This window comes from Sander vitreus, chromosome 16, assembly GCF_031162955.1.
Source record: "Sander vitreus isolate 19-12246 chromosome 16, sanVit1, whole genome shotgun sequence".
Taxonomy (NCBI): Eukaryota; Metazoa; Chordata; class Actinopteri; order Perciformes; family Percidae; genus Sander; species Sander vitreus.
Window position 1 is genome coordinate 5,008,058 of NC_135870.1, and position 27,896 is coordinate 5,035,953.

At 40.9% G+C, this 27,896-nt stretch overlaps 1 protein-coding gene across 3 annotated transcripts; it reads right to left on the bottom strand.

Moving 5' to 3' along the window:
- Positions 1 to 1,323: 1,323 nt before the first annotated feature.
- Positions 1,324 to 27,385, bottom strand: LOC144530978 (aryl hydrocarbon receptor-like). Of its 3 annotated transcripts, none has more exons than XM_078270820.1 (11): positions 27,030 to 27,385; positions 21,753 to 21,912; positions 10,257 to 10,369; positions 10,074 to 10,163; positions 9,398 to 9,518; positions 8,624 to 8,748; positions 7,548 to 7,750; positions 7,335 to 7,444; positions 6,233 to 6,374; positions 4,429 to 5,947; positions 1,324 to 4,074 (listed from the first exon to the last, which is right to left on the bottom strand). In XM_078270820.1, the coding sequence occupies exons 2-10, from the start codon at positions 21,841 to 21,843 to the stop codon at positions 4,465 to 4,467; spliced, it is 2,478 nt and encodes an 825-aa protein (XP_078126946.1). In that variant the 5' UTR covers positions 21,844 to 21,912; positions 27,030 to 27,385; the 3' UTR covers positions 1,324 to 4,074; positions 4,429 to 4,464. The 3 variants fall into 3 exon arrangements, with proteins under 3 accessions (XP_078126946.1, XP_078126945.1, XP_078126944.1); XM_078270819.1 differs by having other exon boundaries at positions 10,257 to 10,366; positions 21,734 to 21,912; XM_078270818.1 differs by having other exon boundaries at positions 21,734 to 21,912; positions 27,030 to 27,384.
- Positions 27,386 to 27,896: the final 511 nt, after the last annotated feature.

Sequence of the window (27,896 nt, forward strand, 5' to 3'; positions counted from 1 at the left end):
ATGATTCATCAATAATTATAATCCAGTAATATATAATATTCTGAAAGGGGCCATTCTGCATAATAAGTCATTTTACTTTTGATACTTTAAGTATATTTTGATGCTAATACTTTTTCACTCAAGTCCAATTTTAATTGCAGGACAGAGTATTTCTTCACTGTGGTATCGCTACTTTTACTTTAGTAAAGGTTTTGAGTACTTTCTTCCACCACTTTTAAAAAGTTACTCTGTACTAGGGCTGCACGATATGAGGAAAATATCTAATTGCGATTATTTTGACTGATATCGCGATTGTGATACGATTCACGACATCATTTTTGTATTATTTTCATTGAATGGATTTGTTTTTTTAATGATTATAGTGTGAATTTTGCGAGGATCTGTACCAAACAGAGATTTTTTCTTAAGTCTGTAGGATAGGATTTGTAGGCCGGGACGTCTCTGCACTAATACTTAATTCAGAATGGTTTGACACATATATTTCCTTTAAGAACTATTGCGCTCCCCTGCGATTTGGGTATTACACTAGTCCATATTGCAATTTCGATAAAATTGCAATTAATTCTTCAGCCCTACTCTGTACCACAAAAAAACAGCATGTAGCTCAAAGCACCATCGTGCATACAGTGTATGTACATCCTCACTAAGCTACTAGCATTACTGCTGACTCTTAGGGCATTTTCACACTTGGTCCGTTTCAGCCCTTCAAAAGAACTCAGACCTATTAGTCAACAATTTTTGCACATATGTGTCTCAGACCCCTCTGAAACAAATCATACTCAGGTCTGAGTCGGTTCGTTCTAGAGGGGTCTGAGAACTGAGAACATTGAAAAAGAACCGAGTCCTCATTCAAGTAAACTGACAATGTGAACACAAAAAAAAGTTGTTGTTGGTCCACGGTTTGGTTCGTTTAAAGAGAACTGTATGTGAAAACAACCTCAATCTGGTTTGGCCTCTGTCAGCAGTATTTCCTTTTTTCATGATTGTATATCCAATCAGAAACACAGGAGACATTAAAGAGACCGATGGGAATGGAGCAGACAGAGGAGGGCGGCTGCTGGTGATTACATAATGGCTTGTGGGAACACATATCTCAAAGGAGGGATAATGTGGAAGCAGGAAGACTAAAACAAAAACATGAAATGATCACAGATACTCCACAGATAATGCTACAAGTTGGCAGCCGAGCCGCAGACGGAGCACACGATCATAAAGGTCTTAACCCGATACTGCTCCTATCTAAAGGTCTGAATGTCAACGGGTGTCAACATTAACTCTTTAATACTTCATGTGTGGCATGGAGAATAATACATGGAGGTAACAGAGGGGTTACAGTTCTTTAATGGCAAAATAAATTAGACTTGTCCCCAATGGTTATATGTCTTGTAGACAGGGAATACAAAGCAGCTATAGAGTGTAACATTACTGATAATTACAGAAGCACAATAATATGTCCATCTCCAACACACAGAAATGCATACTTAATTATGAATATGATATTACTTGACAAGGCAAATCATATTAAAGTTCTTTGACACAGCTGAGATGGATTAAAACTGAAATATAAAGCGTGTATAGAGTCAAACTTCTGAATTTAGATCTGTTCACACTGAGCACGACAGCTGCCATCTCTCCCATATCATCTGTTTCTGTGAAAACATTTGACATAATGAATTTATTAACAACTGGTTGCAACATCTTTAAACTAGTCTCAAGTTAGATTCAGTTATTTCAATACTGCCATGTGTGTGTTTCATGTCTTACATGCTCATTCAATGCAGAATGACATATTAGATCTTTTAAAATGGCCAGTTAATTGGCAAATGTAACTCTAACGTGGAAAACATCTGTCTGAATTCTTTCCAACATAAGCTGTGTTAGTGTTGGGAAAAGATTAGTTTCTACATTTTAATCTTTAGTTTCACAGATGTCTTGAACAAGATGTCAAAAACAAAACAGTTTCAATATACAGTAGGGGAGAGCCGGGACAGTTTTTTATTAAACGTAATTTGCAAAGCGATCATATCGCACTGAAAGCTAATATTTAGTCACTAGCAACCTACACCTGTCATCTGTCAAATACAGTTGCATTTTCAGCTTTGAACAAAACTGTTCAGGAATTATTACAGCAAAAGTGGGACGTGTGTAATGTTTCATTCGTCCCTCCTGGCAGGGACAACTGAAACAGCATGGGGGGACGGATGAAACATACAGTTTAAGCCATTTGAACTTCCCACAACTTCAATATTTTACTACATATCATGAATGGTACTCCCAAAAGGTGTTATTTTAGATAGATTGTTGCTGGGCTATACGTCTTCGTGAATGTCTGTTAACAACTAATCGCCGTTATCATGAAGCGCTTATTGAAATATCATGCACTGTGGAGGATTCTGCCATTTTTATAGCTAGAACAGTACGTTTTCCCATTTATATTTCTATTGTGGAAAATGTCGTTTCACTAGGTTTTTACGTGGGTTAGGGCACTGCACATCCAAATAAGTGCCCTTCACGACCCACAGCCCGTCAGTCTCCATAGGATAACATGGGAAAACTCGACCCCCTACCTGGTGGGCTCAAATATATTTTCATCTTTCTAAAACTGCTTTTCCATGTCTCACCTTCATAAATTATTGTATAAACACAGATATTTGTGCATTTACTTAAAATACATGGAATTACAGCCAGGTCGGGATGGTTGAAACAGCTGTTTCAACCGTCCCGACATAGATATATGCCATTATAGCTTGTTTTGCTTTCCATGTAAACAAGCATGCAATATGAAAGTCTGGGATTGTGGAGAACACTAAATGGTCTACTGAATAAGCATGTAGTCGAACCTTTAAATGAAAAACACTCATTAATAATCAAAAAAATTTAACCACTAATAAAGTTTACTTTGGACCATCAAAAGTCGTTTATCCCCTGTAACTCTGTGACAAAAGGAAATGACAGGAAGATATTTGGCTGATAGGAGGAGGTTAACATGCTCTATGTTTTGACCTAAGGAAGTCTGTCTATCATCATTGCACTCGGAGAAAACTGGAATGTTTAATCCGTCCCGCGTTTCAATCGTCCCGACTCTCCCCTACATATGGACAGAAACTATAAAAACCTGGTCCTACTGATATGAACCTATCCTTTAAAGCTAATAAAACAAACTCCCTTTGGTTGGATTCACTGATAAGAACAAGCTTCATTTTCTTTACTTTACAAACATCTCTTTACTTTTAAAGTAACGTGTAAGAAATGAATGATAATACAAGGTCCATGACCTGATTTAAAGTCCTCCTTGACAATGACGTGTCCTCTAAAAACCACTCAAAGAACCACAATGAGGGCGCCTGGGTAGCTCACCTGGTAGAGCGCGCGCCCATATATAGAGGTTTACTCCTCGATGCAGCGGGTTCAACTAACCTGCGGCCCTTTGCTGCGTGTCATTCCCCCTCTCTCTCCCCTTTCATGTCTTCAGCTGTCCTATAAAAATAAAGGCCGAAGATGCCCAAAAAATATAAAAAAAGAACCACAATGACATTACAGAACAACACCGAGTTCACAGATTCACATTGTGATGTACAGGAAAAGTTAAACTGGTCCTCTATAAGAGTACATGTCCTTTTTATTCCTCACATTTTTATGTGATATGGAAAGACTGCAGTCAGGATTTCTTCCAAGTCCACTTGCTAAAATGTTGTTGGGTCCAGATTCCAATCAGCTGACAAGGACACTTCACAACATTGTTGGTTACTTGCGGCATGAATATGTGTACAAAGCTCATTATTATTTTTCTGTCTAAAATCCAGAAAAAAAGTACAGCAAAAGTATTTTAGTTTAGTGAGAAGGTTCATATTTCTTGCTGAGCCACAGCAGACACAACATCTATAAAATATCACGAGTATCGCAAAAGGGAAACTCCTCATCATACTCGTGCTTAGCTCTCAGTCCAGTCAGAGTCTCTGAGCGAGCTGGAGAGGCGGCTATGAGCAGGTGTTTTGGGAAAGGTTGATGCTCCCAGTAGGAAGGGTAGGGAAGGCAAACGGGTCAACTGCACCGTTCAGGGGGAACTCTGGGGATCTGTGGAAGAAGAGTGTAGAAATACTGTGATTATCCTGAAAACTAAAACCTTCAGATAGTTCAGATTGTAGGAGGTTAGGTCCAATTATCATCCCTCCTGACAATCAGAGGAGGAGACATTTGATCTGATATCTAATCAGTGCAGAATATTTGGTAATTTGAGGGGTTCGCTGATGAAATTGTGCCCCCCCCCGAGATGGAGGGGAGGCTCATCAAAACAGGGCCAGAGCTGCCTGAGGCCTAAATATTGTGTTTTCCAAGACAAATTATAGCCATCTGGATAAAGACTGAAATCTGAGCCATTTCTTTCCAGATGGTCCTAAAAAATTTGTTTCTAATAGCAGTTTTTTTTACCTGAGCTTCATCGTTCCTTCAGAAGAACAGCGACTGTTATGATCCGTTTTCAGGAGGATATTCTGACCGAGCTGTTCCCAGGCCAGAGTTGTCTCCACTCAGGTGAACTAAGCTGATGTTGCCCACATCTGTACAGCCAGCCACAGACGACTGCATCGTCCCCTGGTTGAAGACTCCGACCGCCATGCCTGGATGGGGCATGGAAAAGGGAGCGTTTGTGGTTCCTCCGGAACACAAAGGTCCCAGGAGAGGCCCATTCTGTCCGATAGGAACAGTAGCAGCGTTCGGTATGCAACCTTCTCTTTTTTCATACACGCAGCTGCCGTACAAGCTCTGCATTTCCGGGTGGAACGACTGAGCTGTTGAGTTCACGCCGCCTGGTGTGTGTGAGGAATGTGTCAGTGTGTGATGGCGAAAACTCTGCAGCAGCTGCTGCTGTTGTTGCCACACTGATGGGCTCTGAAGCTGTGGCCCTATGCAAGTCTGATGTGAACCCGTTAGCGTGTACTGCACACTTTGGTTCAAGTCAGATTGATGGCTGCTGTTATGGAAGTTGTCGGTGTTTTGAACAGATGGAAGCCACGAGTGTTGCGTCACTTCAGCGTGGCAGGATTGTGTTGAAATCATTTGGTTGCCACAGTGGTGATTGCTGCTTGGAGGCCACAGGGAAGAGGCGTGTCCCTGACACTGTGTGTGAGGCACAACATGAGAAGCAACTTTCAGTCCAGTCGAACAACCAACGCTACCAGGAACATCTCCCAACAGAGCGTGCTCTGCAAAGCCAGATGTCATGTCCGTCACTTGCTGCCACTCAGTTTTTGAAAACACAGACCCAGGATGCTGTCCTTGGATGGATAAACTGTTAATCGACTGATTAGAAACTGAACCCAGAAAATCGGAGTCCTGCACATACTCTCCAGTCTCTTTCCTCAGAGCCTCCTCCACATATGAGAACACGTCATTGGCCAGAATTTGATCCAGTTTCCTCGATACATCTTCCCTCTCTTCATTCATCCTGACGAGGGTCTTCTCCCAGTCCCTCAGCTCTCTCTCCTCAACTTCAAGACCCTCTATCCCTCCATCCCCAATATCCCCCAAAATCTGCTCCAACGAGTCAATCATGGCCTCTGTTGTGGGGTCCCCCGTGACAGACCTCTTCTGTGAGGCCTGGATCTGGCCTGGCACGCTGAGCAGAGCGTGGCTGTCCAGGAAGACTTGCTCCAAGGACGGCTGCGGTTGTTCAAAATCAGGCTCCTCTATTTGGGTGAAGATTGGGAGGGGGGGACTGGGTTTCGGTGGCTGGGTGTAAACAGAGTGGTCCTGCCTGAGAAGGCATCCCAGGAGGGAGGCGGGGTCCAAAGGTTTCTCTGTTGTGGGCTCTATGGTGCCCGGCGCACCGGACCCAGAGGGACCAGGGATGGATTCCAAAGAAACGTCATACAGGACACCTTCACCGGTGGTGAGGTTGAACGGGAGCTGCTTTCTTCTCTGGTGCAAGTGTTCTTCTCCTTCTTCGTTTCTACAGAAAAATAGGGGGCAACCAGCAAAGGTTTATATACATGCCAAAAATACTTTTAAATGCTTAAATTAAGGGTGTAGCTCAAAGACGAGGAATGATCACAAGCAAGCAAAAACAGTTTCAATGCTCATTTGAGCACCTGACAATCGTTTTTAGATGAAAAATGTTGAAGCTATAAGCTATAATTTCAAGAGGACAAAGTTCAGAGAGATTTTAGTAAGAAAGTCCTGTGTGGAAATTACGCCCTTGAACAATAAGAGCACGAGATAAGAAGCTGATGCTCACGTGAGGGCTTTCTGACGAGCGATGATGAAGTCTGGTCTCCCGTCCTTGAAGACGACCCTGGCGTTGGCCTGAACCCACAACCAGTGTCTTGTTTTGATCAGCAGCCTGAAGAAGGTGAAGCCGCTTTCTCCAGTCTTCATCACTGAGGACGGTGATGGTAGTCAGGTTAATAACAGCACTGAGAGGTAGGCCTGGGTTAAAATAATCGATTCACCAATTAAAATCCATCATTGTTTGAGTGATCTGATATTGATTAATAACATCCCGAAATCGATCTTTTAATATATGCCCTTTCACCGTGGATGTATAAGGGCATCACGTGACACACACAGTGCTTTCAAGCCAGGGAGCGGAGTTCGTGTCCCAGAAGAAGTTAAGGGGAAAACACACAGGCAACAGGAGTTCGTGTCCCGGGAGTACTACTTAAGGGAGACTGGTGTTTTAACCCAAACCACAAACATTTTTCTAATCTTAACTAGTCTTGGTGCCTAAAGTTAACTGTAATCACCGCAGGACAGTCACCTTTTGTCGACTAAACTCAATTGCAACTGCCGTTTAAACAACTGTCACCTCACGGTGCTCCGTACCCGGTGCTAAATGTAACTATAAAGACCAGAAGGACTGTCAACTTGTCAGGGCTTTTTCCATTGTTTACCATGTAAAGTTGTTGTACAAGAATGTTCTTCAACATAATTACTTTACTAACTGGCTGTAGTCTACAGTTGCACTTTATTGTTTTGATGACTGCTGTCGTTTGTCAATGATGGTCATGTTAGTCCTGTTAAGTAAAAAGTACTTTAAACAAACTTTTGGGGGTCAATTCTTAATGTAAACATTAACCTGGTGCAATAAAAAACTATTTGAGGGTTGCTTTTCGCTTGTATATTTTAGAGCATAAGTTCTCTGATAATCTCTTTTATATCCAAGCTAAATTGGAATTGAAACAGAAATTTCCCCTAACCTAATTGATATTGAATTAGAAATGTAATCATATCGGGACCTTGTGAATCGGAATTGAATGGATTCTGGAAATCACTGGCGATACCCAGCCCTACTGAGAGGTATAAAGTGCGTGATATCAGTGTGTTGTAGGATTACTTACTCTTAAGGTGGTTGTCGGCGCAGTACATCATGTCAGCAGCGTGGATGAACTGATAGCCCGAGCCTGTTGTGACTAACTCTGTCTCGGAATATCCTAAAACCAGTTTCCCTCTGAAAAGAAAAAAAACACACAAAGACAGACAGTGATAGAATCTGATCTGGATAGCATTTAACATGTTAAATTATATTAAAGAGATCCACCAGAGATGCCAACCTGGTGTCTATGCCCACAGGAGCAAAGTCCATGCTGTGTTTAGTCTGGAAGATGAGAGTCTTAGTCCGGATCTCCATGACTGAAGGAGGCTGCAGAGGAGTGGCGATGGCAAACAGAGCCAGCTGAGGAGGAGCAGCGGTCCCATCAGCCCCCGTGTTTCCCTGCAAATGCAGGTACTTCAGACGTCCGGTGAAGTTTAGAGCCTGGAAGTGAAGGAGACTTAGTTACATTCATGCATATCAACAAACATAACGAGTGATGCCAGCAGCACAGCTTTTTGGGTGGCAAACGTCGGCCCACCACTTTGGATCACCACTGAAATATCTCAAAAATTATTGGATAGATGGTCATGACATTTTGGGGGTTTCATGACCCCATCAAGAATAAATGTAATAACGTTGGAGCAGAGGTGGAAGGAGTACTCAGAACAAGTAAAAGTAGCAATACTACAGTGTAGGAAAACTCTGTTACAAGACCAAATTTACTTGAGACTTGTATTAAAGTACAAACATTTAAGCATCCAAATGTACTTAAAGTACCAAAAGTACTCACGGTAAGAGTAATTTCGGTTAGGCCTGCCAACGATTATTTTCATTATCGATTAATCTGCCGATTGTTTTCACGATTAATCAATTAATCGTTTGGTCTATAAAATGTCAGAAAATAGAGAAAGGTGTCCATGCAAAGTCCAAGCTGATGTCTTTTAATGTCTTCTTTTGTCCAAAACCCAAAGATGTTCAGTTTAATATGATATAGAGCAGGAAACCTCCATATTTAAGAGGCTGAAAACAGCATTTTCTACGATTATTCGATTACCAAAATTAGTTGGCGATTATTTTTCTATCAATCAACTAATCAATTAGTCGACTAATCGTTGCAGCTCTAATTTTGGCTAATGTTTTTGTTTGTGTTTGCTATAAACCCCCCGGCCACTTGTCGCAGTAGTTCCTTTGAAAGTATAGTACTGAAATCTAATTTACCTGTTAATCATGTTAGCATTTAGCCAAAAGCTCTGCAGTGCCTCAGCCTCACAGAGCTGCAGACTCTGAGTTTAACAGATGCTTCGATTACGTTACCAGGAATCCAGAAGTGTTGTCCAGGAGGCAGCGAAGGCGACAGCAGAAGCTTCTTTCCATGAAAGACGAGTTCTCTGGAGGGATGTACTGAGGCAACAAGCACACAGAGCTGCTCGACTGCCTATCTGCAGAGAAACAACATTAATCTCAAACTGGGGTGTTTGTGAACTACATCCCACCAAATCTGTATTTTAGCTTCATCAGCATCTGATGTTCTGAAAGTTACATCTCCATATAAGACAAATACTGTATCTCTGTGTGTCTGAGTAGCATGAAACATGGACACAGATGTTTTCTTTGTACACAGACACTTAACCATTTCATGTAAAAGATGTTCTTATTAGAGCTTTGATTAATCACAACGATCAAACAATCATTATTTTTAGGAACTGTCTGATGAGCTGCTACCTACGTAAGACGTAACGTATCTGCTGCGCGCGGCCACACGTGGTAGAGGACAACAATCGTGTCGACCGCACCGGCAGCTGCTGTGCCATTCATCAGATGTTTTGGCTTTAAAAACTTCATACAACAAGGCCCAAACAAAAGAAGCGCTGAATGCAAAATATGTGGACTTGAGTCTTGATTTGGACTCTAGCTCAGAGACTTGAGACTAGACTTGGACTTTAGTTCAGAGACTTGAGTTTTGGCAAAAAGACATTGCTTTCATTTTCACAAGCCAAAAAGGTCGGGAGCCACAAATCTAGAGAGAACACCTGATTCAAACCTGTATTATATCTGTGACAGGTAGATATTGATGAGTTGAATTCATACCTTCTGCTCTGATGTCTGAGTGTGTGTCGCCGGAGTCGAGGGCGAAGTGGAGCTGACATTTGAACATCTCTCTGTCGTCCATGTGAACGAGATCATGAACACTCTGCTGGACCACATCCGACTGATGACAGATGAAGAGAGGGACAGAGTTTACATTTACTACAAGTACTGTACCAAATACAACTTTTAGATATTGTTTTCTGCTACTTCATACTTTTACTCAACTACATTTCAGAGGGAACTATTGTGCTTTTTTACTGCACTTTGTCTGACAGTTATAGTTAAAATCTGAATCAGAATTAGTTTTTTTTGCCAAGTAGGTTTTTACACGCAAGGCATTTGCCTTGGTATTTTGGTGCATAAAGAAAACAGCAAAAGTCAAGAATCATAAATATAAAATAGATATATAATAAACAATATGAAACATGTATTTAAAAAAAGATATACTGTATATATACAAATAAATCTGTTTTTAAAATGACACGAGCTGTGTTTAAAACAGTAGTAATAAATAATACTGAATAAAATGGAACACCAGTACACTTACTTTTGATATATTAAGTACATTTTTCTGTCAATACTTCTGTACTTTTACTTAAGTAAAGCATCTGAATACTTCCTCCATCACTGGGACAAATAAAGATATTCATAATGTGTTTGGTGTCACAGTTTTTACCTGATGGAAGCCGAGGAAGTCCTGGATGGTCGGAGATGCGTAAAAGATCGTGCCATCACTCGTCACGACCAACACGAAGCCATTTAAAGCCTGTGCAAAAATAGGAAATACAAAATGACATCCAAACGGACAAATGCACACCTACTGTATGCATGCATGTCATCCAATGTTTTGTTGCTGTACCTGGAGAAGGAGTTCCCCCTCTGAGAAACTGACTCCATCCAGAGACACCGACGGCCTATTTCTGCCGTTTGCAGACGCAAGAGGAGTCGACCTGGTGTGCTTCTGGAGCGCTGCTGCAATATATACAAAAAACACCTCAGTCAAAAAAGGTACTGAAAAGATTTTTAGTGTCCTGAAGCTGCCAAAAGGAAAGAAAGTGAACTCAATTGGCAGGTTCAAAATTCTTGTTCCATTTTGTTGACATATTAGAGTCAAAGAGTTTTACAGAGGGAATTTTGGTTTTCTCTTTTTAATCGCTCCATAAATCAGAAAATAGTTTCAACAACCATTCAAAAGAAATCCATTTTCGTCATGTTTTTAGGAATAAAATGTTGTATAAACCAGACTCTGAAAACCCCTCAGTACAAACCTTCAGAATATAGATAGGAATGAAACTGCAAAGTTTGGTGTATATAAGTGCTACTGAAGTTGAGATTTCTGGCTCAGAGTCTGAGAACAAAGCTCATTTTGAGGAACGGCCCTTTAAAGATTGGATTGGAAAAATCAGACATTTTAAAGACACTACAGGTGAATAGGGTCAAATATGTTTATTAATAGAGATTACCATGAAACTTCTTCAGTTGATTACTTACTGTATATTAAGACAGTTATTTTTTTTATTACAAGTTTTCTGAAATTCTGTTTGAGGCATTATCCAAAGCTCACTTTTGGTAAATTTAGGAGAAATCTACAGACACAAAATATGTAAAATAATGTTATGGAGATGTTATGGAAGCAAAATAGCCCAAAATCTCAAAATTCACCATACAATTCACATAAAAAAATACTATGATGTTGCCTGTAATGTCTCGCTTTAACTGGGCAAACTTAACTGTAATCAAAGACTCGTCACTACATGCTGAAGAAACAACCCTGTTGGGTATCCTGTGTTTCTACAACACTCTGCATCCCTGCTAAAGTTCTTTTGTTTATTTGTGGCACAAAGTATCAGTGATGTCCTACAATGCCTAACTGCAGGCAGCTTTTACCTCCATGAGCAGGACAACAGACATCACACACAGCATGTGACAGCATGTGTACGAAATCGGCACAGTTTTCACGTGTTTGTGCAAGAAAAAAATGTCCAGAAAATCTTTCTCAACACAAGTCTGTTTTATTTTGGTCGAACAGGATTTAACAGCAATGTTTTCTGTTGTGTTTAAAATAAGTGTTTTTAAGACAAATCTTGTGTAATCTAATCTGTGATCCCTGGCATCCAGTCATCTAAGCAATAGCTCCTTTCCTTTCCTTTCAGTAATGACTCTATGGCACGCTAATAAACTTCCCGTCACTCTCCCTCCCCTTTTTAAAACAAACCCTCTGGATCTGCCTCTTGTCCCCCCCAACCCCCCTCCACAAACCCAGGAATTTGCCCTGTCATCTCGGTCAAGAGCAACTTTTCTACAAACCCAGAAAGAATCTCCAGTTTGTTATCACAGCATGAGCTGAAACCGACTCAGGCAGGTCAGCTCAAATTCAACATGTCAAACATGTCGGCAAGTGTTAAGCCCAGAGTGATACCGAAAATAAGAAACACAATGTGCAACCTCGAAAGGTTGTAAAACAAATTGGACAGTTTTAATGAAAAGTCTGATGTCACCTGAATCTGTAATCTGGCCTCCCTTCTCCCCTACTCCCTTCACTTCTATCCTTTCCTCACTCCCTCCTCTGCTCAGCTGTGTGGAGTTTTGAAGGAAGAGGGTTCACACGCAGAGTCAGTACACCTCCCCAAAGACGTGGGCCTGGAGAGAGGAGGGGGCTGGAGAGCAGTTACCCTTCAGACTCTGCGAAAACTAATGCTACACCTACACTACTACGGTTCCTTTTTTTAACTTGTGTTGTTTTCCTGTCGACCATGCAACTTTTTGTCAACAATTTTAAAACTTTGGTCGTCTTTTTCGACACTTTTGTGGCTTTTCCCAATGTCTTTGTGCATTTTTGTTGTTGTTGTTGTTGTTTTCTCCAAGAAGCTTTTTCCGACATTTTTTCCAAGTTTGTCACTTATCTGATGTCTCTGCCGATTTTTTTATGCAGTTTTTTGACGTCTTTGAAGCTTTTTCCCCCCGACATTTTTGTCACTTTTTTCAATGTAATGTTGTCAGACACTTAGAATATTAATCTGAGTCTGTCAGTGGCAAAATGAGCACTTTTGTGAAGGTAAATACAAGCTGGACATTTGCCCTATTAACTTGGACCAATGTCACAGATTGTTGTTCCCATCAGTCACTTAGACATAAAAACAGGAAAATAGAGTCCAGGATGAAAAAAACGGTAGCAACCCTTTAACTTTAAACTCCGGTCACATCGAGCAACATTAACTGGAACCTCTGAGCAACGTTACAGGCTAAAAATAGCAAGTTTTAAGTAAAATTTGGATCGTGCAACAAGACAGGTCTGCTTGTCTCGTTCGGGGAATGATTGTAAAGCGATATGGACACAGCGATATACTGGTAAGAGCAAATTACGTTTGACCATGTATCCAGCTAATTTATATAGCTCAGGTTACTGTATTGTGGGAACAGTTAACTTCATGTAATATTGTATGTGGCGTTTGCTTTTGCGGAGTGCAAATGTTCCACCAAAACAAGTTCCTTCCCGCCCAAGACGATTGTGATTGGTTTAAAGAAATGCAAACAACCCCTGACCGTTTATTCTCCTATCCCGGAATGCTGTGTGGACTACCCAAGGGGGCAAGCCTCTCTCCACAACGCGTACCTCCTATGGCGCCATTTTGATGCTAACAAGCCATCACCCGCCGTTAGCATTCCATTGACTGCCATTCATTTTGACGTCACTTTGACAGCAAATAACTTTACATCTGAAGCGTTTAAAGACTGTATTTGTCAATTGTTTATTTCTAAAGAAACACGACAATGTATAAAAGGCTCCATCACCTTGTATCTCACGTTATGGCTCCGTAGCAGACGTTTTTGTAAAAATAGGCCAACGATTGTGTCATAACCACGCGACTTACTGTCGCATAGTCGAGGAATTACCGTATAGTTCAGGAGAAGCTCGCAGGCAGTTTGGACTTACATTAGCTGTTAAAGTTTAATTACTAATGTTAACTAGCATTTTAGTTAGCAATAATTAGCCTGTGTCCATGTTATCTCCTTACATATACCTACGCTCTCCGTCTCTGCAATATTGGGAATGATTGAGATTTCTCTTGGCACAGCTTTCCAAAACACATGTACGGCAACTTTTTTTTAAACATAAATACACATATTTAAATTTTTTTTGGATTGTTTCATGCTCTCATGTGCAAGCACTTCATTACATATGACAAACTGGGGGTTCTGTCCCTTTTTATCCTCAATGTGCAAAAATCCTCAATTTAAATACTCCGGTTCATATTTGCGCTTCGCCATCTTGCCTCCGAACATCAACACAAACTTAAAGTGAACATTAATCAAATGATGGTTACCATGGGTATGGCGCTAGACTGCTGAATGGCTCTGACGCTTGTCCCGTCAAATATATTTTTCCCAAATAAAAGACAAGTCCAAAATCAGATATTATTTATTTATTTATTGGCCAGCTGTCCGCGACTCACCCACAACAGAAACTAAAGCTGCCAGTATGCTTCATCACAACTGTTTTTCAGATAGTCGATCAGCTTCAGACCAAACACACCTTTATAACATCTATCAACATCATCTCTCAGTTTATAGAGAACAGCAGTCAGTTTTGACTATCTTGCAGCCATAAACTCCTCACATTCGTCATCGCCTTTCTGTGTTCAGAGGTTTCAAAATGAGTGGTAAACTTGTTTGTGTTCTTCCGGTATGTGAGATATGAATGTATGTATGACCGCATTCTGTTTGGTATTTAAAACTTTTTTAATAGTCTTCAATTTAACTTGGTGAATTTAGTTTTTTTAAAGATTTCTCTCTGAAAACAGCTGCCTGCTGCTGAGCGGTAAAAGTGAATCCAAACGGTAGATGTGCTGGCTTAAAAACCAAAATAATAAGCTGGAAAACTGTAAAACAAAACTAAGAAAATGATAGCTCAGTGCTGGCTCCCCCCCCCACTCGCTTTGTATAAAACAGTGGTTGGCGTATTTTCTAGACATAGTTATGCTGGAGCTCTCTACAGTAAGGATTAACAAAGCCAAATCATCAACTATCAGCCTATGGGAAAGTGCAGCAGCTCAAATATCAGACTTATGGCGCTATTCCATTACATGGTACCTGCTCGACTCGCCTCTACTCGCCTTTTTTGGTTTTCCATTACGAAAAAAAGTACCTGGTACCTGCTAACAGGTACTTTTTTTAGTACCACCTCAGTCGAGGTTCCAAGCGAGCTGAGCCGATACCAAAAGGTGACGTGAAAGCGACAGAGGGGGGTGTCCTGAACAAACCCGCCATTTTTAAATAGTTTAGCCAGCTGTGTTTATTTTTGCTGCCTCCAGCTTCATTTGAAACTAAATGTGTCTTCTGGCTGTGGCAACAACAACACACCTTCCACGTTCTGTGTGTGTGTCACGTTAGGTCACGGCAGTTTACTGCGGCGCCGCTATGACGACCAGCCACGCTGAGGCGGTACTAACATCTGCAATGGAAAACGGACGCACAGTGAGGCGAGTCGAGTCCAGCAGGTACCATGTAACGGAAAAACGCCATAAATGACCTCAACGCCATAAGAAGTAGAGGAGAATGATTGGGCAAGGTGTGATTTCTTGTTTGTTTATTGTTGTTTTTTTTCCCTCCAGACCGCAGAGGGTGGGGGGGGTGGGCGAGGGTTTTTGTTCTCGTGCAGTTTGTGTTTCTCTGTTCTGTATGTTTGCATTACTGTAAAACGCTTCATAGAGCTGAGACGAACTGAGTCATCTCAGCTGAGTGAATGTGTTGTGATATTTAAACAAACGAACCGTCAACGGCGAAATAAAACCGCTCTATTATTTACGAGAGCGGTCTGAGAGACTTCCAGCTCGCAGCGAGGTGTCTGAGCATGACTGGCCGAGCAACGAGCTAGAGGCCGGGGCAGGCGCTTGCTGGCTGTCGCCTCACTTCATGGAGCTTCTGAACTCCGAAAACTTTGAAGCAAATTGTCAATTCGGCATCAATTTTCGCAAGAGTGCCTATATTCGAAATGTAAACAGTTAATTTCTCGCCTAAAACGTTGTCAGAAGTGAATTTAATGATGAATAAGATAAGAATAAGATGGTGAAAATTGTTAAAAATGTCCCGTTGTTGGTTATTGCTCTGTCTGCAAGTTCCGAGTTGGCAGTGGGCGTGACTTATAAGTTCGACCAATCAAGTACACCTAGGAAAAGGGAAAAGGGAAAAGACCCTGCTCTGAAGTAGGAGCTAAAAAAGTACGCTACTGAGGCCAGAGGAACTTAAAAATCCCCAAATTTTTCGGAACACGACGAAAAAAGTGTTCTAGGAACGTTTAAATTCTAAGAACTGCAAAAATCCCTCCGGTCGGAAAGCCCCTTATTATCAGACTGTCCCACCAAGAAAAGTCCCGACTCTCCTGTGTGTGTGTGTGTGTGTGTGTGTGTGTGTGTGTGTGTGTGTGTGTGTGTGTGTGTGTGTGTGTGTGTGCACGCACGCTCAAATGCGTTACATTAGGCTGCAGGTAAGAAACTTTGTTTGAAATATGTTTTTATTTAAAGTATCTGTGCATCTTTGCCTAATACTGAAACTATTTTCAGTAAAGTGTGTTCCTTAACTAAACAGACACCAGTTTTTCCTGTTCTCTGCATCTTGGGTGGCATTTAAGAACCAAGGACTTAAACTTAAATAAGTGTAGTGCCTTTTAGAATGGTTTGCACTACAGAGAAGACACCCAATACTTTAAGCTTTTTCTTTGTCAAAGTCTCTGCAACTAGTGTACTTGAATTTTATTTATCTGCAACATTATGTTGTATAATTACAGTTTGTAACAATAAATGTTCTCAAAACTACATACTACGTTTCTTTCTCTTTAGAAAAAAATAATACATTTAGCAGTTTGGCTTTCCTTAGGGTCTATGTAACCAGGTCTGAAATGGTTCTATTATAATTTATATATCGCGATATATATCGTTATCGCAAGAGGCTGCAATGTATATCGCAATATGGATTTTAGGTCATATCGCCCATCCCTAGTATTTAATTTCATGTTCCGCCTTCTGAAACTACACTAATATATTAATAATTGTCCAAATGAAGCAGCCATTCATTGCCTAAAAGCCTGTGCAGCATCTCTAGCCTGTTTATGACTCAGCGGAGCAGATTTGTCTTGCAGGAAAATGCAGCTGGAGGCCGAGTGAATGACGGAGCTGACCTCGCTGCAACCTCAACCTCATTATCGACAAACACAGGAAGCAGACATGAACAACCAGCTTAAACCCTCCCTGTGGTGTCAAGACATCCTGAGCAAGTCAGACTCTGGACTCTGTTGCTAAGGTAACAGGGGTTCACCATGGTAACTCCCAGGTGATGGCAGAAGCATCACTTGGGACTCATTCACTGAAGGAAACAACACACTAGTCTGTGATCAACCTTCGTGCACGCTCACACACACACACACACACACACACACACACACACACACACACACCTTGGTTGAGTTTCTCCTCATTTAGTTTGTTGAACTGATGAACTTATGCAATAAATGATGACGCATATTGTTTCAAGCACCATAATCAAAATATGTTGTTCTCTCTGTAGTTTAGTTGGTATAGTGTTTGTGTTAAGTTCTGTTTAGTTGACCTCTTTATGATGTTTGTTGCATATTTTGTAAATTGTTTTTACAGATTATTTTTTGGGGCATTTTAGGCCTTTACAGGACAGGACAGCTGAAGACATGAAAGGGGAAAGAGAGGGGGAATGACATGCAGCAAAGGGCAGCAGGTCGGAGTCGAACCAGCCGCCGCTGCGTCGAGGAGTGAACCTCTATATATGGGCGCCTGCCCTACCTGAGCTACCCAGGCGCCCGTTCTTTCATTTTTTTGGGTGTGAAGAACCCCCCCCTTTTTTTGTATTCATCCTGTGACTCCTGGTGTCTGCCTGCCAGTTCGCTCCCTCACAGAGTGGCTGATTCACTCGAGTTCAGAGTTGCTGAAGAGTTTGTTGACAGTGCTTCAGTTTCAGTGTGCACACATGGCAGTCAATAGACTGTGTTTCCACAAACAGTGTGCTCTGTGTTCAGCACGCTGCCGGAGCATCAGCAGGGCTGACGTCAGCCTCCAAACCAACAATAGAGCTTAGTTACTCACACAAAAACTATCTGCAACAGTATAGGATGTACGCAATGTAAACACTACCAGAGTTTTCAAAATATCTCATGGTTGTTTTTTTTTTGCCTAAAATAGTTTTTTTATCTAAACTCGAGACTACAATCTCACTTTGTCTAACTTGATTTAGACAACTTGAGGAACCCTAATTATGCCAAGAAAAAGAAAAATGTTAAGTCTGATATTTCTTTATTTGGATATCTCGAGGCGACACATAACGCAAGATTTATTTTTGTCTGACACTTAAACTATGATAACATATAACCGTCCTTCCTGTTTTTGTTCCCTCTTCTTGATGTAACAACACATTCAAAACAGCCAAACACACATCAACTATCAATTAATAACAGACATGAAAGGACTGAATGAAAGTTTTGTGTTATTTTTAAGCATCGACACATAATGGGTCTAAACATCAGACCCTTGAACAAACATCCTCCACAATCGGAGGAAACTGCTGTGGAAGATTAGATGGAGACTTAGAAGAAAACGCAGGAGGCCACAGAGAGGTACTTTCAGTAAAAACAATGAAAACTGCAACGCTTTCATCCTGAAGAATTCCTGATTGACAGTGATTGTAGCTAGTTAGCAGCTCGAGCAGTCCAGACTGAAATATCTCAACAACTATTACGTGGATTGTCATGATTTCTTTAGGGCCCAGTTTTTCAAAAGTAATCCAGTGGGATTTCGGATCACGGATTGGATCAAATCTTGGAAATGGATTTTTTAAAAGCAAAAGAGGGATTCCGAACTAAGATCAGAGCATGTAATCCGATTTTACATTTGATCTGGTCCAAACCTGCCCTTTGGGTTTTTCAAAACTGAACTCAGTTTGGGATCTATTTGATCCAAAAAAACAGGATTATCCTGGTCCCATCAGGAGGGTGGATTCAGTTGGGATTTTTTGAACCAAATAAAATCAGTTTTTTTTTAAGTGAATGATCACAAAATCAATGTTTACTGATGATATATACATTTCTTCATATTTGAAGCATATGTGAAGCATGTCACATTTAATATATATAATACTGTTTGTATTGTTTTTGTTTTGTTATTTAACATTATAACAAAATAAGGAATGTAAAATGTTTCTGTTTATTACAGTGTGGATGAATTGTAATAACTTTGATGATCCTTTGACTTTTCCTCAAGTGCCATCATCTGGTCAAAATTTTCACTTATCCAGTGAAATATCTTTACACCAACTTGGTTTATTTGCACATTTTAAACAGACGTTAATGGTTCCAAAACGGCATTTGGTTTGTTTTGGTTGATGGGACCATGATGCTTCTGATTGTATCATATGAGCAGGGCTTTATTGTTCAAAAATAACATGGGCGCCTGGGTAGCTCACCTGGTAGAGCAGACGCCCATATATAGAGGTTTACTCCTTGACGCAGCGGCCGCAGGTTCGACTCCGCCCTGTGGCCCTTTGCTGCATGTCATTCCCCATCTCTTTCACCTTTCATGTCTTCAGCTGTCCTATATAAATAAAGGCCTAAAATGGCCACAAAAATAATCTTTGCGTGGAATACCTGCAGAACAGGGACATGTAAGTAGTTCTATACAATTTATTTTGCAGATTAGGGTGAATTGGTATGTGTTGTAGCAGTGTTTTGCCATTGAGAATGAGCTAACATGCTAGCGCTAACATGCTAACAGTTAGCCCCCTAGGCCCCTCATTTCGGCTAGTGATGTAGAAAGCCGTGCAGATTTTGAACAGCTCACCCGGAGACTGAAGGCAGGACACATTCAGAAACCCGTATCTCACTCAAAACAGCATGGTTGTTTTTTTTTTCCAAAGTTTGTATTCTTGTGGAAGTACCAGAGACACAAAATAACATCCCAAATCTCAGAAAAAGTGATTTTTTTCATAATATGTGCACTTTAATATATAATTTGTTTTGCTTATTTCTTGGGCGACATTTAACAGCTGGTGTGTGATGTCGGTCTGGAGGAACATCAAAGTTGAGAGGAGATAGCGTGCTGATGCAGATACAGCCATCATACAATGAAGTGACATCAACCAGCTCACTCTCCTTACACTTCGTCTCGACTGTCTTTGTGTTCCGATTCCCCTTACCTTTTTGTAAACCTTTGAAAAGCTGGATATGAGTTACTAAAACAATCTCCATGCCTAGAACAGCGTCTATCTAGTACGATAGTATAATAAACTAAACACTCGGGTAATGTGAAGCTGCAGTGTGTTAGCTGTTCAAACGTCTCCATTCACAAACACTCCTCATCTGCACCGCCTCGTCAAGAGCCCTCATGTCGTGCCACCGTGCGTCAGAGCCCCCCCCCTCCTCTGCTCCATCAGCAGCAGTGATCAGCCTGATGATAGAGCAGCACAAAGAGAGAGGAAAGGCCTGCTGGACTCTGCAACTCTTTTGGTGTAAAATCTGCAGCCACAACGGCACTGGTGCAGTTTTGATAAAGCCTAAATTTAGGCAGCTGGTGGATGCATCTTGGTTTGGCTCGACTAAAATACCATTTAAACTGTGCACAAGAATATTTTAAAGCTTTAGTACGTAACTTTTTGATATTAATGAATGTCCGTTACATTCAAGCCATTGCCAACTGAGTTGCTACAAAGCTAATTAAGACTATCAGCTAATACCGTTTTGTGTCTGTTTAATTCTTAATTTCACTGTAATGTTGTAGGTTATTGTTTTAGTGTATTTGTTACTTCATTATTTGACGTAGGCCTGTTCGGCAGGTTTTATGGGTTCACAGTCTTTTGCTATGGTTCTGCCTGTGATGTTGGGGGTAGCTCAGCTGCTCACCAGCTTAATCAGGGAGAGTGGATGCAGATTTGCCTCATTAGGTCTGTTCTGTAGGGAGGAGCTGGGCAATCCTAAGGTGAAGCACAATAGGTAAGATAGTTCTGCAGTAGATGACATGTTTATAATGTTGTCAGGGTTGTAGGCTGGGACCCAAATGCAGAGATGCGAGGAGAGGCAGCAGTAGAAATAATAATAATTTAATCAGAACACAAAGAGACTTACAAACAAGTAAGCTGAGCCGGTGAGTAAATCCAAAAGAAACAGAAACTCGGAAGGAAACGGTTAAAAATCCAGGAGCACGGAAATACAGTTCATGCACAGGAATAGAACCACAAGGACGAAGACAAATGACAAGCCACCAACAACAGACACAGAAAGCACAGAGACTAAATATACAAGTAAACGAGGGATAACAAGGGGCAGGTGACACAAGGGCTGGGGAACAGGTGAAAGACATCAGACAATCACAAAGGCGGGAAAACCAAAAGACAGGAAGTAAAACACAACACATAAGGGAACAGAGAGACTTCAAAATAAAACAGGAAATGGGAAAACCAACAGAAAACATGAAACCAACTCGACAAAGAAAGTTGACACAGGGACTAGACATGACAAATATGTGGGGTGCCTATTGTAGTGGGTGCACATATATGTATAAATAGTAATGTCGGCAGTAACTGATCTATCCAGTTGTAATGATGTTTTGAGAAACTTAAGTGTTAATGTTGCCTGCTCAGGTTAGCTCACCCTATAATCACCTGTGTAGGTGGTATGGTCCAATTAGGGGCGGCTGAGTTAAAAGGGCATCAGGAGAAGAAAGAGGAGTTTGGCAGCTTGCTGTGAGGTGGCTGTTCTGTTTGCTGTTAGTTCACTTCAGTTTAATATTGTTTTTTTTTTTTATATTTTGGTTTGAATATATTTTGATGTCATTTTTCTTAATAAAGACACAAATGGTGAACCTGAGAAGCCTCCTCTCCAGTTGTCAAGCGACAATGACTATGTTTAGAAGATTGTGTCGTCCGGTGGCTTTCGCGCACGGAAACTCGAGTGACGATAATTACCTCTTCTGAAGAGTCCATGTTTTTTTGTTGTGTCCTCCTTGGCTACTAGTGTGTGTGTGTGTGTGTGTGTGTGTGGTCCCGTCTGCCTGTCTCATGTTTCTTTGCATAGACCCCCATCTGCCATTGCAACACGCTCTCCTGTTTCCCTCCCAGCAGGGCGACTATTCATTATTCACAGTGTCAAGTTCCCTCTCTGACATCTCAAACACTCTCAGCTCAGCCACAAAAATGTCTGGAGCTGCATATTTGCTCACCTGACACACTGATCCCACACATCCTGTCTCTCACTTTCAATATTTCACACACGTACGCAAGTTTCATATAACCTTATTACCACTAAACTATGAGTTACAGTGCACTGACCGTGGAAGTAAGTCTTAACCTTTAGGTATCCCACGCTGAGCCGGAGCACAGAGAGTTTGTCCAGGCGACTTCTGAACTCGTCGGAGAACGGCAGCATGCTGGTGAGGCATTCCAGCTCACCGTTCAGACGGTCCCGGTGGCGTTTAGATGGATTGGTCTTTGCGGGCGGAGGCTTCACACTGAAACGACACACAAGACAAAGAGGATATGTTCAGTGATGCTTGCTTGCTAAAACATGTTTGCTCTGCTCGACAATCTGCCACGCACGGTTGAAATTTCCATCTCGAATTGAAGTGGGAGTTTTTGGTACGAGGTCAATTTTACATATGCTGTAACAAGCTCGCATCTGAACGTCTGCATGCGTGTAGGAGATACTGACACGCCACAATACGTCCAGTGTTTGAAGTTCTAAAAGACAATGTGGGTTTCTGCCGAAATGAACTGTGAAACACATCAAACAAAGCTGCAACTTCCTGGTTTTAAGAAGGCTGAAAGTGTGGTTCATACTTTTGTTATTACTAGACTGGAAAACACAGAATTAGATAGAAATGTTGGTTTCACAGTCTTGTGAATAAATACCCAGAAATATCAGATTTACTGAGAATTCATTATTGAAATGATGTCCACAAAGTTAAGTGAAAATCAGAGGAAAGCAGCAGGGGATTGAATCTAAGTACATTTACTCAAGTACTGTTATTAAAGGGATAGCTAAGATATTTGAAAGTGTGGTTGTATGACTTACTTCTCCATAGTCAAGTGTATTAGCTGCAGTAGATGGCGGTCGGCATGCCCCCAGTTTGGAGAAGCAGACAGGAGTACCGACACGGAATCTAAGGCACCAGACTCCTTGGACATGGTTATTTTACCTCACAGAACACAGGAGTTGCTGGAGCCTCGATCAGTTAGTTTCCGAACTAATCTTTTAAAATACTACCGATGGAGGCAGCGGTAGAGCAGCAACTCCCATGTCCTGCGAGGTAAAATTACTGTTTTTGGCTTCAGTTCCCCGTAGTAAAGGGCTGTCTACTCTATATCGACGAGGTTCCACCAAAACAAGTTCCTTCCCGAGGCTATTTTGCAGAGACACCGTTCCTCCTGTCCGGCGCTTAGCGCTGTCCAAAACAATTGTGATTGGTTTAAAAAAAAAATGCCAATAAACCAGAGCACGTTTTTCTCCCATCCTGTAATGCTGTGTGTGGACTAGCCAGACCCTCCTCCGCAGCGCTGTGGAGGAAGGTCTGGCAATGCGAGACTAGGGGCTGTCTGACAGCAAGGTAAAGCGGTGAAAAATATTCCAAATATAGCGTACACTTAAACTGATAGACATTTTTAAGTGGCTAAGATACATTGAGCTGCTGCCTCCTGTGAATGTCTGCACAAAATAGCAATCCATCCAATAGTTGTTGAGATATTTCAGTCTGACTGCTGCTGAAGCTAAACATGGCCAAATAGTTGTTACATCATGATTTTGAGACGGCACGAGTGTACTGATCTTCCACTTGGCCTGTGCCAGTGTTACTACAAACTACCACAATGTGATTCCTCATTCAACAGCAGCAGCAGCCCTGTGAGTGTTCCTCCCTGGCTGAACACAGAGAGATCTGAGAAATGAGATGGAGAAGAGAGATGGAGAGAAGAGGAGAGACAACTACACACTGCAGGCAGGAATATGGAAATGAAACACGGCAAGAGAGAGAAGAAAAATCAAGAGGAAAACATCAGAATTCAGAGTAAAAGGAGACTAATAAAGGAACATATATGTAATATAATATGTAATATTTATGCATTCAAATGCCTAAAAACGACTATACCTATTTTATATATTTTGTTGAGTGGTGTATTTAAAGTGCTCATATTATGCTTTTTGGCTTTTTCCCTTTCCTTTATAGTGTTGTATATCTTTTTTGTGCACGTTCTAGGTTTACAAAGTGAAAAAGCCCAAAGTCCACTCCAAAGGGACTTACCATCTCCAACAGAAAACACTGTTCACAAACTGCTCCAAACAGCTCTATTGTAGTCCAGCCTTTACTTCAGAGACAAACGTGGTCACTTTGTAACACACGTTATAATGCTCGCCTAGCTGCTAGCATGGCACGCCATCATACTCTGCTTCTGACTGGCTAGTAGTCCTTACCTAGCTACTGTCAGGGCACGCCCTCATACTCTGCTTCTGACTGGCTAGTAGTCCTTACCTAGCTACTGTCAGGGCACGCCCTCATACTCTGCTTCTGACTGGCTAGTAGTCCTTACCTAGCTACTGTCAGGGCACGGCCTCATACTCTGCTTCTGACTGGCTAGTAGTCCTTACCTAGCTACTGTCAGGGCACGCCCTCATACTCTGCTTCTGACTGGCTAGCAGTCCTTACCTAGGTACTGTCAGGGCACGCCCTCATACTCTGCTTCTGACTGGCTAGTAGTCCTTACCTAGCTACTGAGCATGTGCGACTCCCAACAAAGATGGAACAGAAGTGAGAGGTCTCACTCTGTAGCTAAAACAGAGAGCTCAACACACAGGGTGAAAAGAGGAGCTGCAGCAATGTGCAGTACAACAAAAATATGGTGTATTTTGAAAATTAAACCATATCAACCTATTCTTGTACAACCTGTAAATACAATTATGAACCTGAAAATGAGCATAATATGAGCACTTTAACATTATCCCAAATGTTTCCAACTATGTTCAAACCCAGAGAAATCTGTAGTTTTATTCCAATGACACGGAACGTTTTGTTTGGTCGCCTGTCAGTGGCGTCATGTTACCGTTCTCCCTCTAGTTACTCTAACTTCGGCAAAACACGGGAACCCAGATGATACATTCAAGAGTAATTGTAAATCGTACAATGTCAAAGAATTATACTCGGTAACCGTACTACCGATTTTTTTCTGCCACACGGCATCATTTTTTCATTGATTACATGCCACTTTGCAACTCAGTAATACAGTAGAGACCTGATTTATTGATATGATTTTTCAATATCGATCGATCCAGCTTAAAGTTACTACAATGTGCTGCGTTGACAAGTAGTATTACATATTGTACGTTTAAGAAAGGTAATATCTGGAATAACACCCCTCATTTCCCATTGTGACAAATACAGCTAAAGACTGTATGTATTTGGGGAACAACAGCAGCAAAATACTGTAGCTCAGGGAGTGAATGAATAAAGTATAGCCATGACAAATCATAGGAATAAGTAGCCTGTAAATCTCCAAATATTTTGATGCTTCTTAAATGTGAAAATGTGATGCTCTTCTTCGTCATGATGGCAGGGGCGATTCTAGGATCAGACCTTTAGGGGGGCTCAGCCCCTAATGAGAATGTGACACAGATACAGTGCCTTGCAAAAGTGTTATGTGTTAAACTAAATAATGGGCAGAATAATCGCAAATGAAAATAGTTGCGTAACTTCAAGATTATTCAATTATTAAAAGGAAAAGCAGCAAGTCTTCACATTTGTGAAGCTGAAGGATTTTACATGAAAAATTACAATTATAAAAATCTAAACAAATTGAGGTACATTTCAAGTACTTTACTTGCGTATTCACATTTTCTGCTACTTTGTACTTCTACTGCACAACATTTCGGAGGCATATATTGTACTTTTTACTCCCACTACATGTATTTGACAGCTTTAGTTTTTGGTTCTGTGCTATATGTCTTGTTTTGTGCTAAGTGCTGCTCTGCTTGTGTTGTCTTTCTCTTTCTTGTTAATTTGTATTTGAATAAGCCTTTTTCAACATCAAGGCCAGGGGACTACAGATGAAAAATAGCCTTTTGGCTAACTCTGGCATTTTTAACCCACGTATAATCAGGTGTTTTATTAATTTGTCTCCTTCTTGAATAAACTAAATTGAATCGAGTTACTTTTCAGATTTAGATGATTAATACAACATAAAAATCAACTATGATGCATTACTATATATTAAGCTACCCAGTAGGATATAAAGTAATTACAATTAGCTCCACCTGCTAGAACCTTTAGAATACAGGACTTTTACTTATAACAGAGTACACTGTGGTAGTAAGTAATAGAGCTGCACAACAATTCGTAATGTAACTGTCATTCCTTTTCTGGTGCCTTTTATATTCAATTCAATGTTCAATGTGTTCAATAAAAGAATGTTGGAAATTATTTCCTTTCATTTGTTTTTAATGTCAACATGCAATTTGTTGTATTTAAGCAGCAGAACTGAGTACACTTAAATATCTGTTGATATATTGCAAGTAATATCGTTATCACGATATTCAACCATGTTATCGCATATTTTCCTCATATCGTGCAGCCCTAGTAAGTAAAAGATCTGAGTCTTTCTTCTACCCATTGGTGATTTTAGACCATTTTTTAAGGGGGGCTCAAGCCCCCCTAAATTTAATCTCAGTTGGTCGGGTTAGCTCAGTTGGTAGAGCAGACGCCCATACATGTATATGGAGATGTGTAACTCGACGCAGAAGGTCCAGGGTTTGAGTCTGACCTGAGAGGATTTCCTGCATGTCATCCCCCTTTCATATCTATCTGTTTTTTCCATTAAAGGCTGAAATACCCCAAAAAAATCTAAAAAAAATGTGATCTCAGCCCCCCTAAAAATTATATATATATATATTTTTTTTTTTTTAAATCAATTTTAGTTGTTCAAGTTAGAGTTTGCTAACTTGTCTGTTAGTGGACAAACAATTACAGCTTCTAAGGGCTTGAAACAGGTTTAATATCCTGTGTCGCTGTCGCCGATGCTACACACCTGTAACCCAGTCAAGGAAAGGGTTAACAGAAACGTAGTTTCCAATCGGAGGTAGTAACGTTGGTAGTCCCCAGAGTAGAAGTTTGATGGTGCAGATTAGAACCCAAATTGAAATGTAAGCAACTAAAAATGCTGAGAACATGTGAGTCAAATTGGTCGTTATGACTTATAAAGTGTCAGGTTTAGTTTACTAGTAAACTAAACTAATCACATTCTCATTAGGGGCTGAGCCCCCCTAAAGGTCTGATCCTAGAATCACCCCTGCTTCCACATTTACCTTATCTGCCCTTGACCTCGTTACCTTTGTGAGACATTTGCTGCAGGTGAAGCTAAAACAACAAGCTGCCTGATTTTGTGGAAGCACGAGGTTTAATGTTAAGGGATAGGTTGTATTACAACTAACTACTACGACTAATAATATTAATTGCGCAGTAATTAATAAGGTGGTGATGGCTGATTGATCCATTGGCCAGCAGTGACCCGCTTTGACCCCTCTGACCCTCTGTTTCATAGCCTGCGGTGCAACAAAAAAATAACGTTTCATAACATGAAAACGTACCTTTTCTGAACGGGCTTCTTCCTCCTCTTCACCGCGTATACTCGACCATTCCCCAGCATAGTGTTGCTCAAGTTTCAGACTCAACTTTCTCTTTCTTTCTTTCACAAAAAAACATAAAAAAAAAAAAAAAATCTCCAGACAGACACACCTTGTACAGTATGTTCCTCCTTTAGAAAAACTGGTTATTTAGCTTTAACTCGGCTCACTGCAACACAGGAGATAAATAATCCAGATACATGAAGTCTGGCAGGATTTCGCAGCACTACGTTGCAGGTCAGAAGCTCTTTAATAAATCGCAAACTTTTCAGAGGGAAGTACAGCAACACACACACACACACACACACACACACACACACACACACCAGCCAGTCCTCCCTGTGCGTGTGTCTGCTCCTGCTTCAGCCAATCAAATCCACTGTAGCATCCCCGTTTCTCTGTCTCACCCTTTATGATTGGTGTAAAGCTTCTTCTTTGTTTAGCTTCGTCCTCAGCTGTGAAATACACAAACCGTACACGTAAATGTACTTTGTCTATTTAAAGCTATAGTGCGTAGTTTTTAGTTGCTAAAGTTACGCACTAAAGTTATGAGAGAAAACGTTTGTTTCCTTTATAAAAAAAAAGATTTAAAGTTTGACATAAAGTGACAGCAGCTCAACTTTCCATCGTTTTCTGACACTGCTGCGTTAACCTCCTGAAAAATGTTGTCTAACCACAGACTGTTTAAAACAGAGTATCTGTATCTCCATCCAGTGGCAGTAAAAGTTAGCACGTTTCTTGCTTTAAGTATACTTAAAGGTGCAGTAGGTAAGACTTCTAAAACTAACTTTCTGTCATATTTGCTGAAACTGACCCTATGTTCCAGTAGAA

Excerpts from the sequence above, each read along its gene's own strand:
- LOC144530978 (XM_078270818.1), bottom strand. The coding sequence starts at position 27,088 with ATGCTGGGGAATGGTCGAGTATACGCGGTGAAGAGGAGGAAGAAGCCC. Across the intron at positions 21,913-27,029 it reads AAGAAGCCCGTTCAGAAAAG|TGTGAAGCCTCCGCCCGCAA; the intron begins GTACGTTTTCAT and ends GTGTCGTTTCAG. Across the intron at positions 10,370-21,733 it reads GGTTAAGACTTACTTCCACG|CAGCGCTCCAGAAGCACACC; the intron begins GTCAGTGCACTG and ends TATATATTGCAG.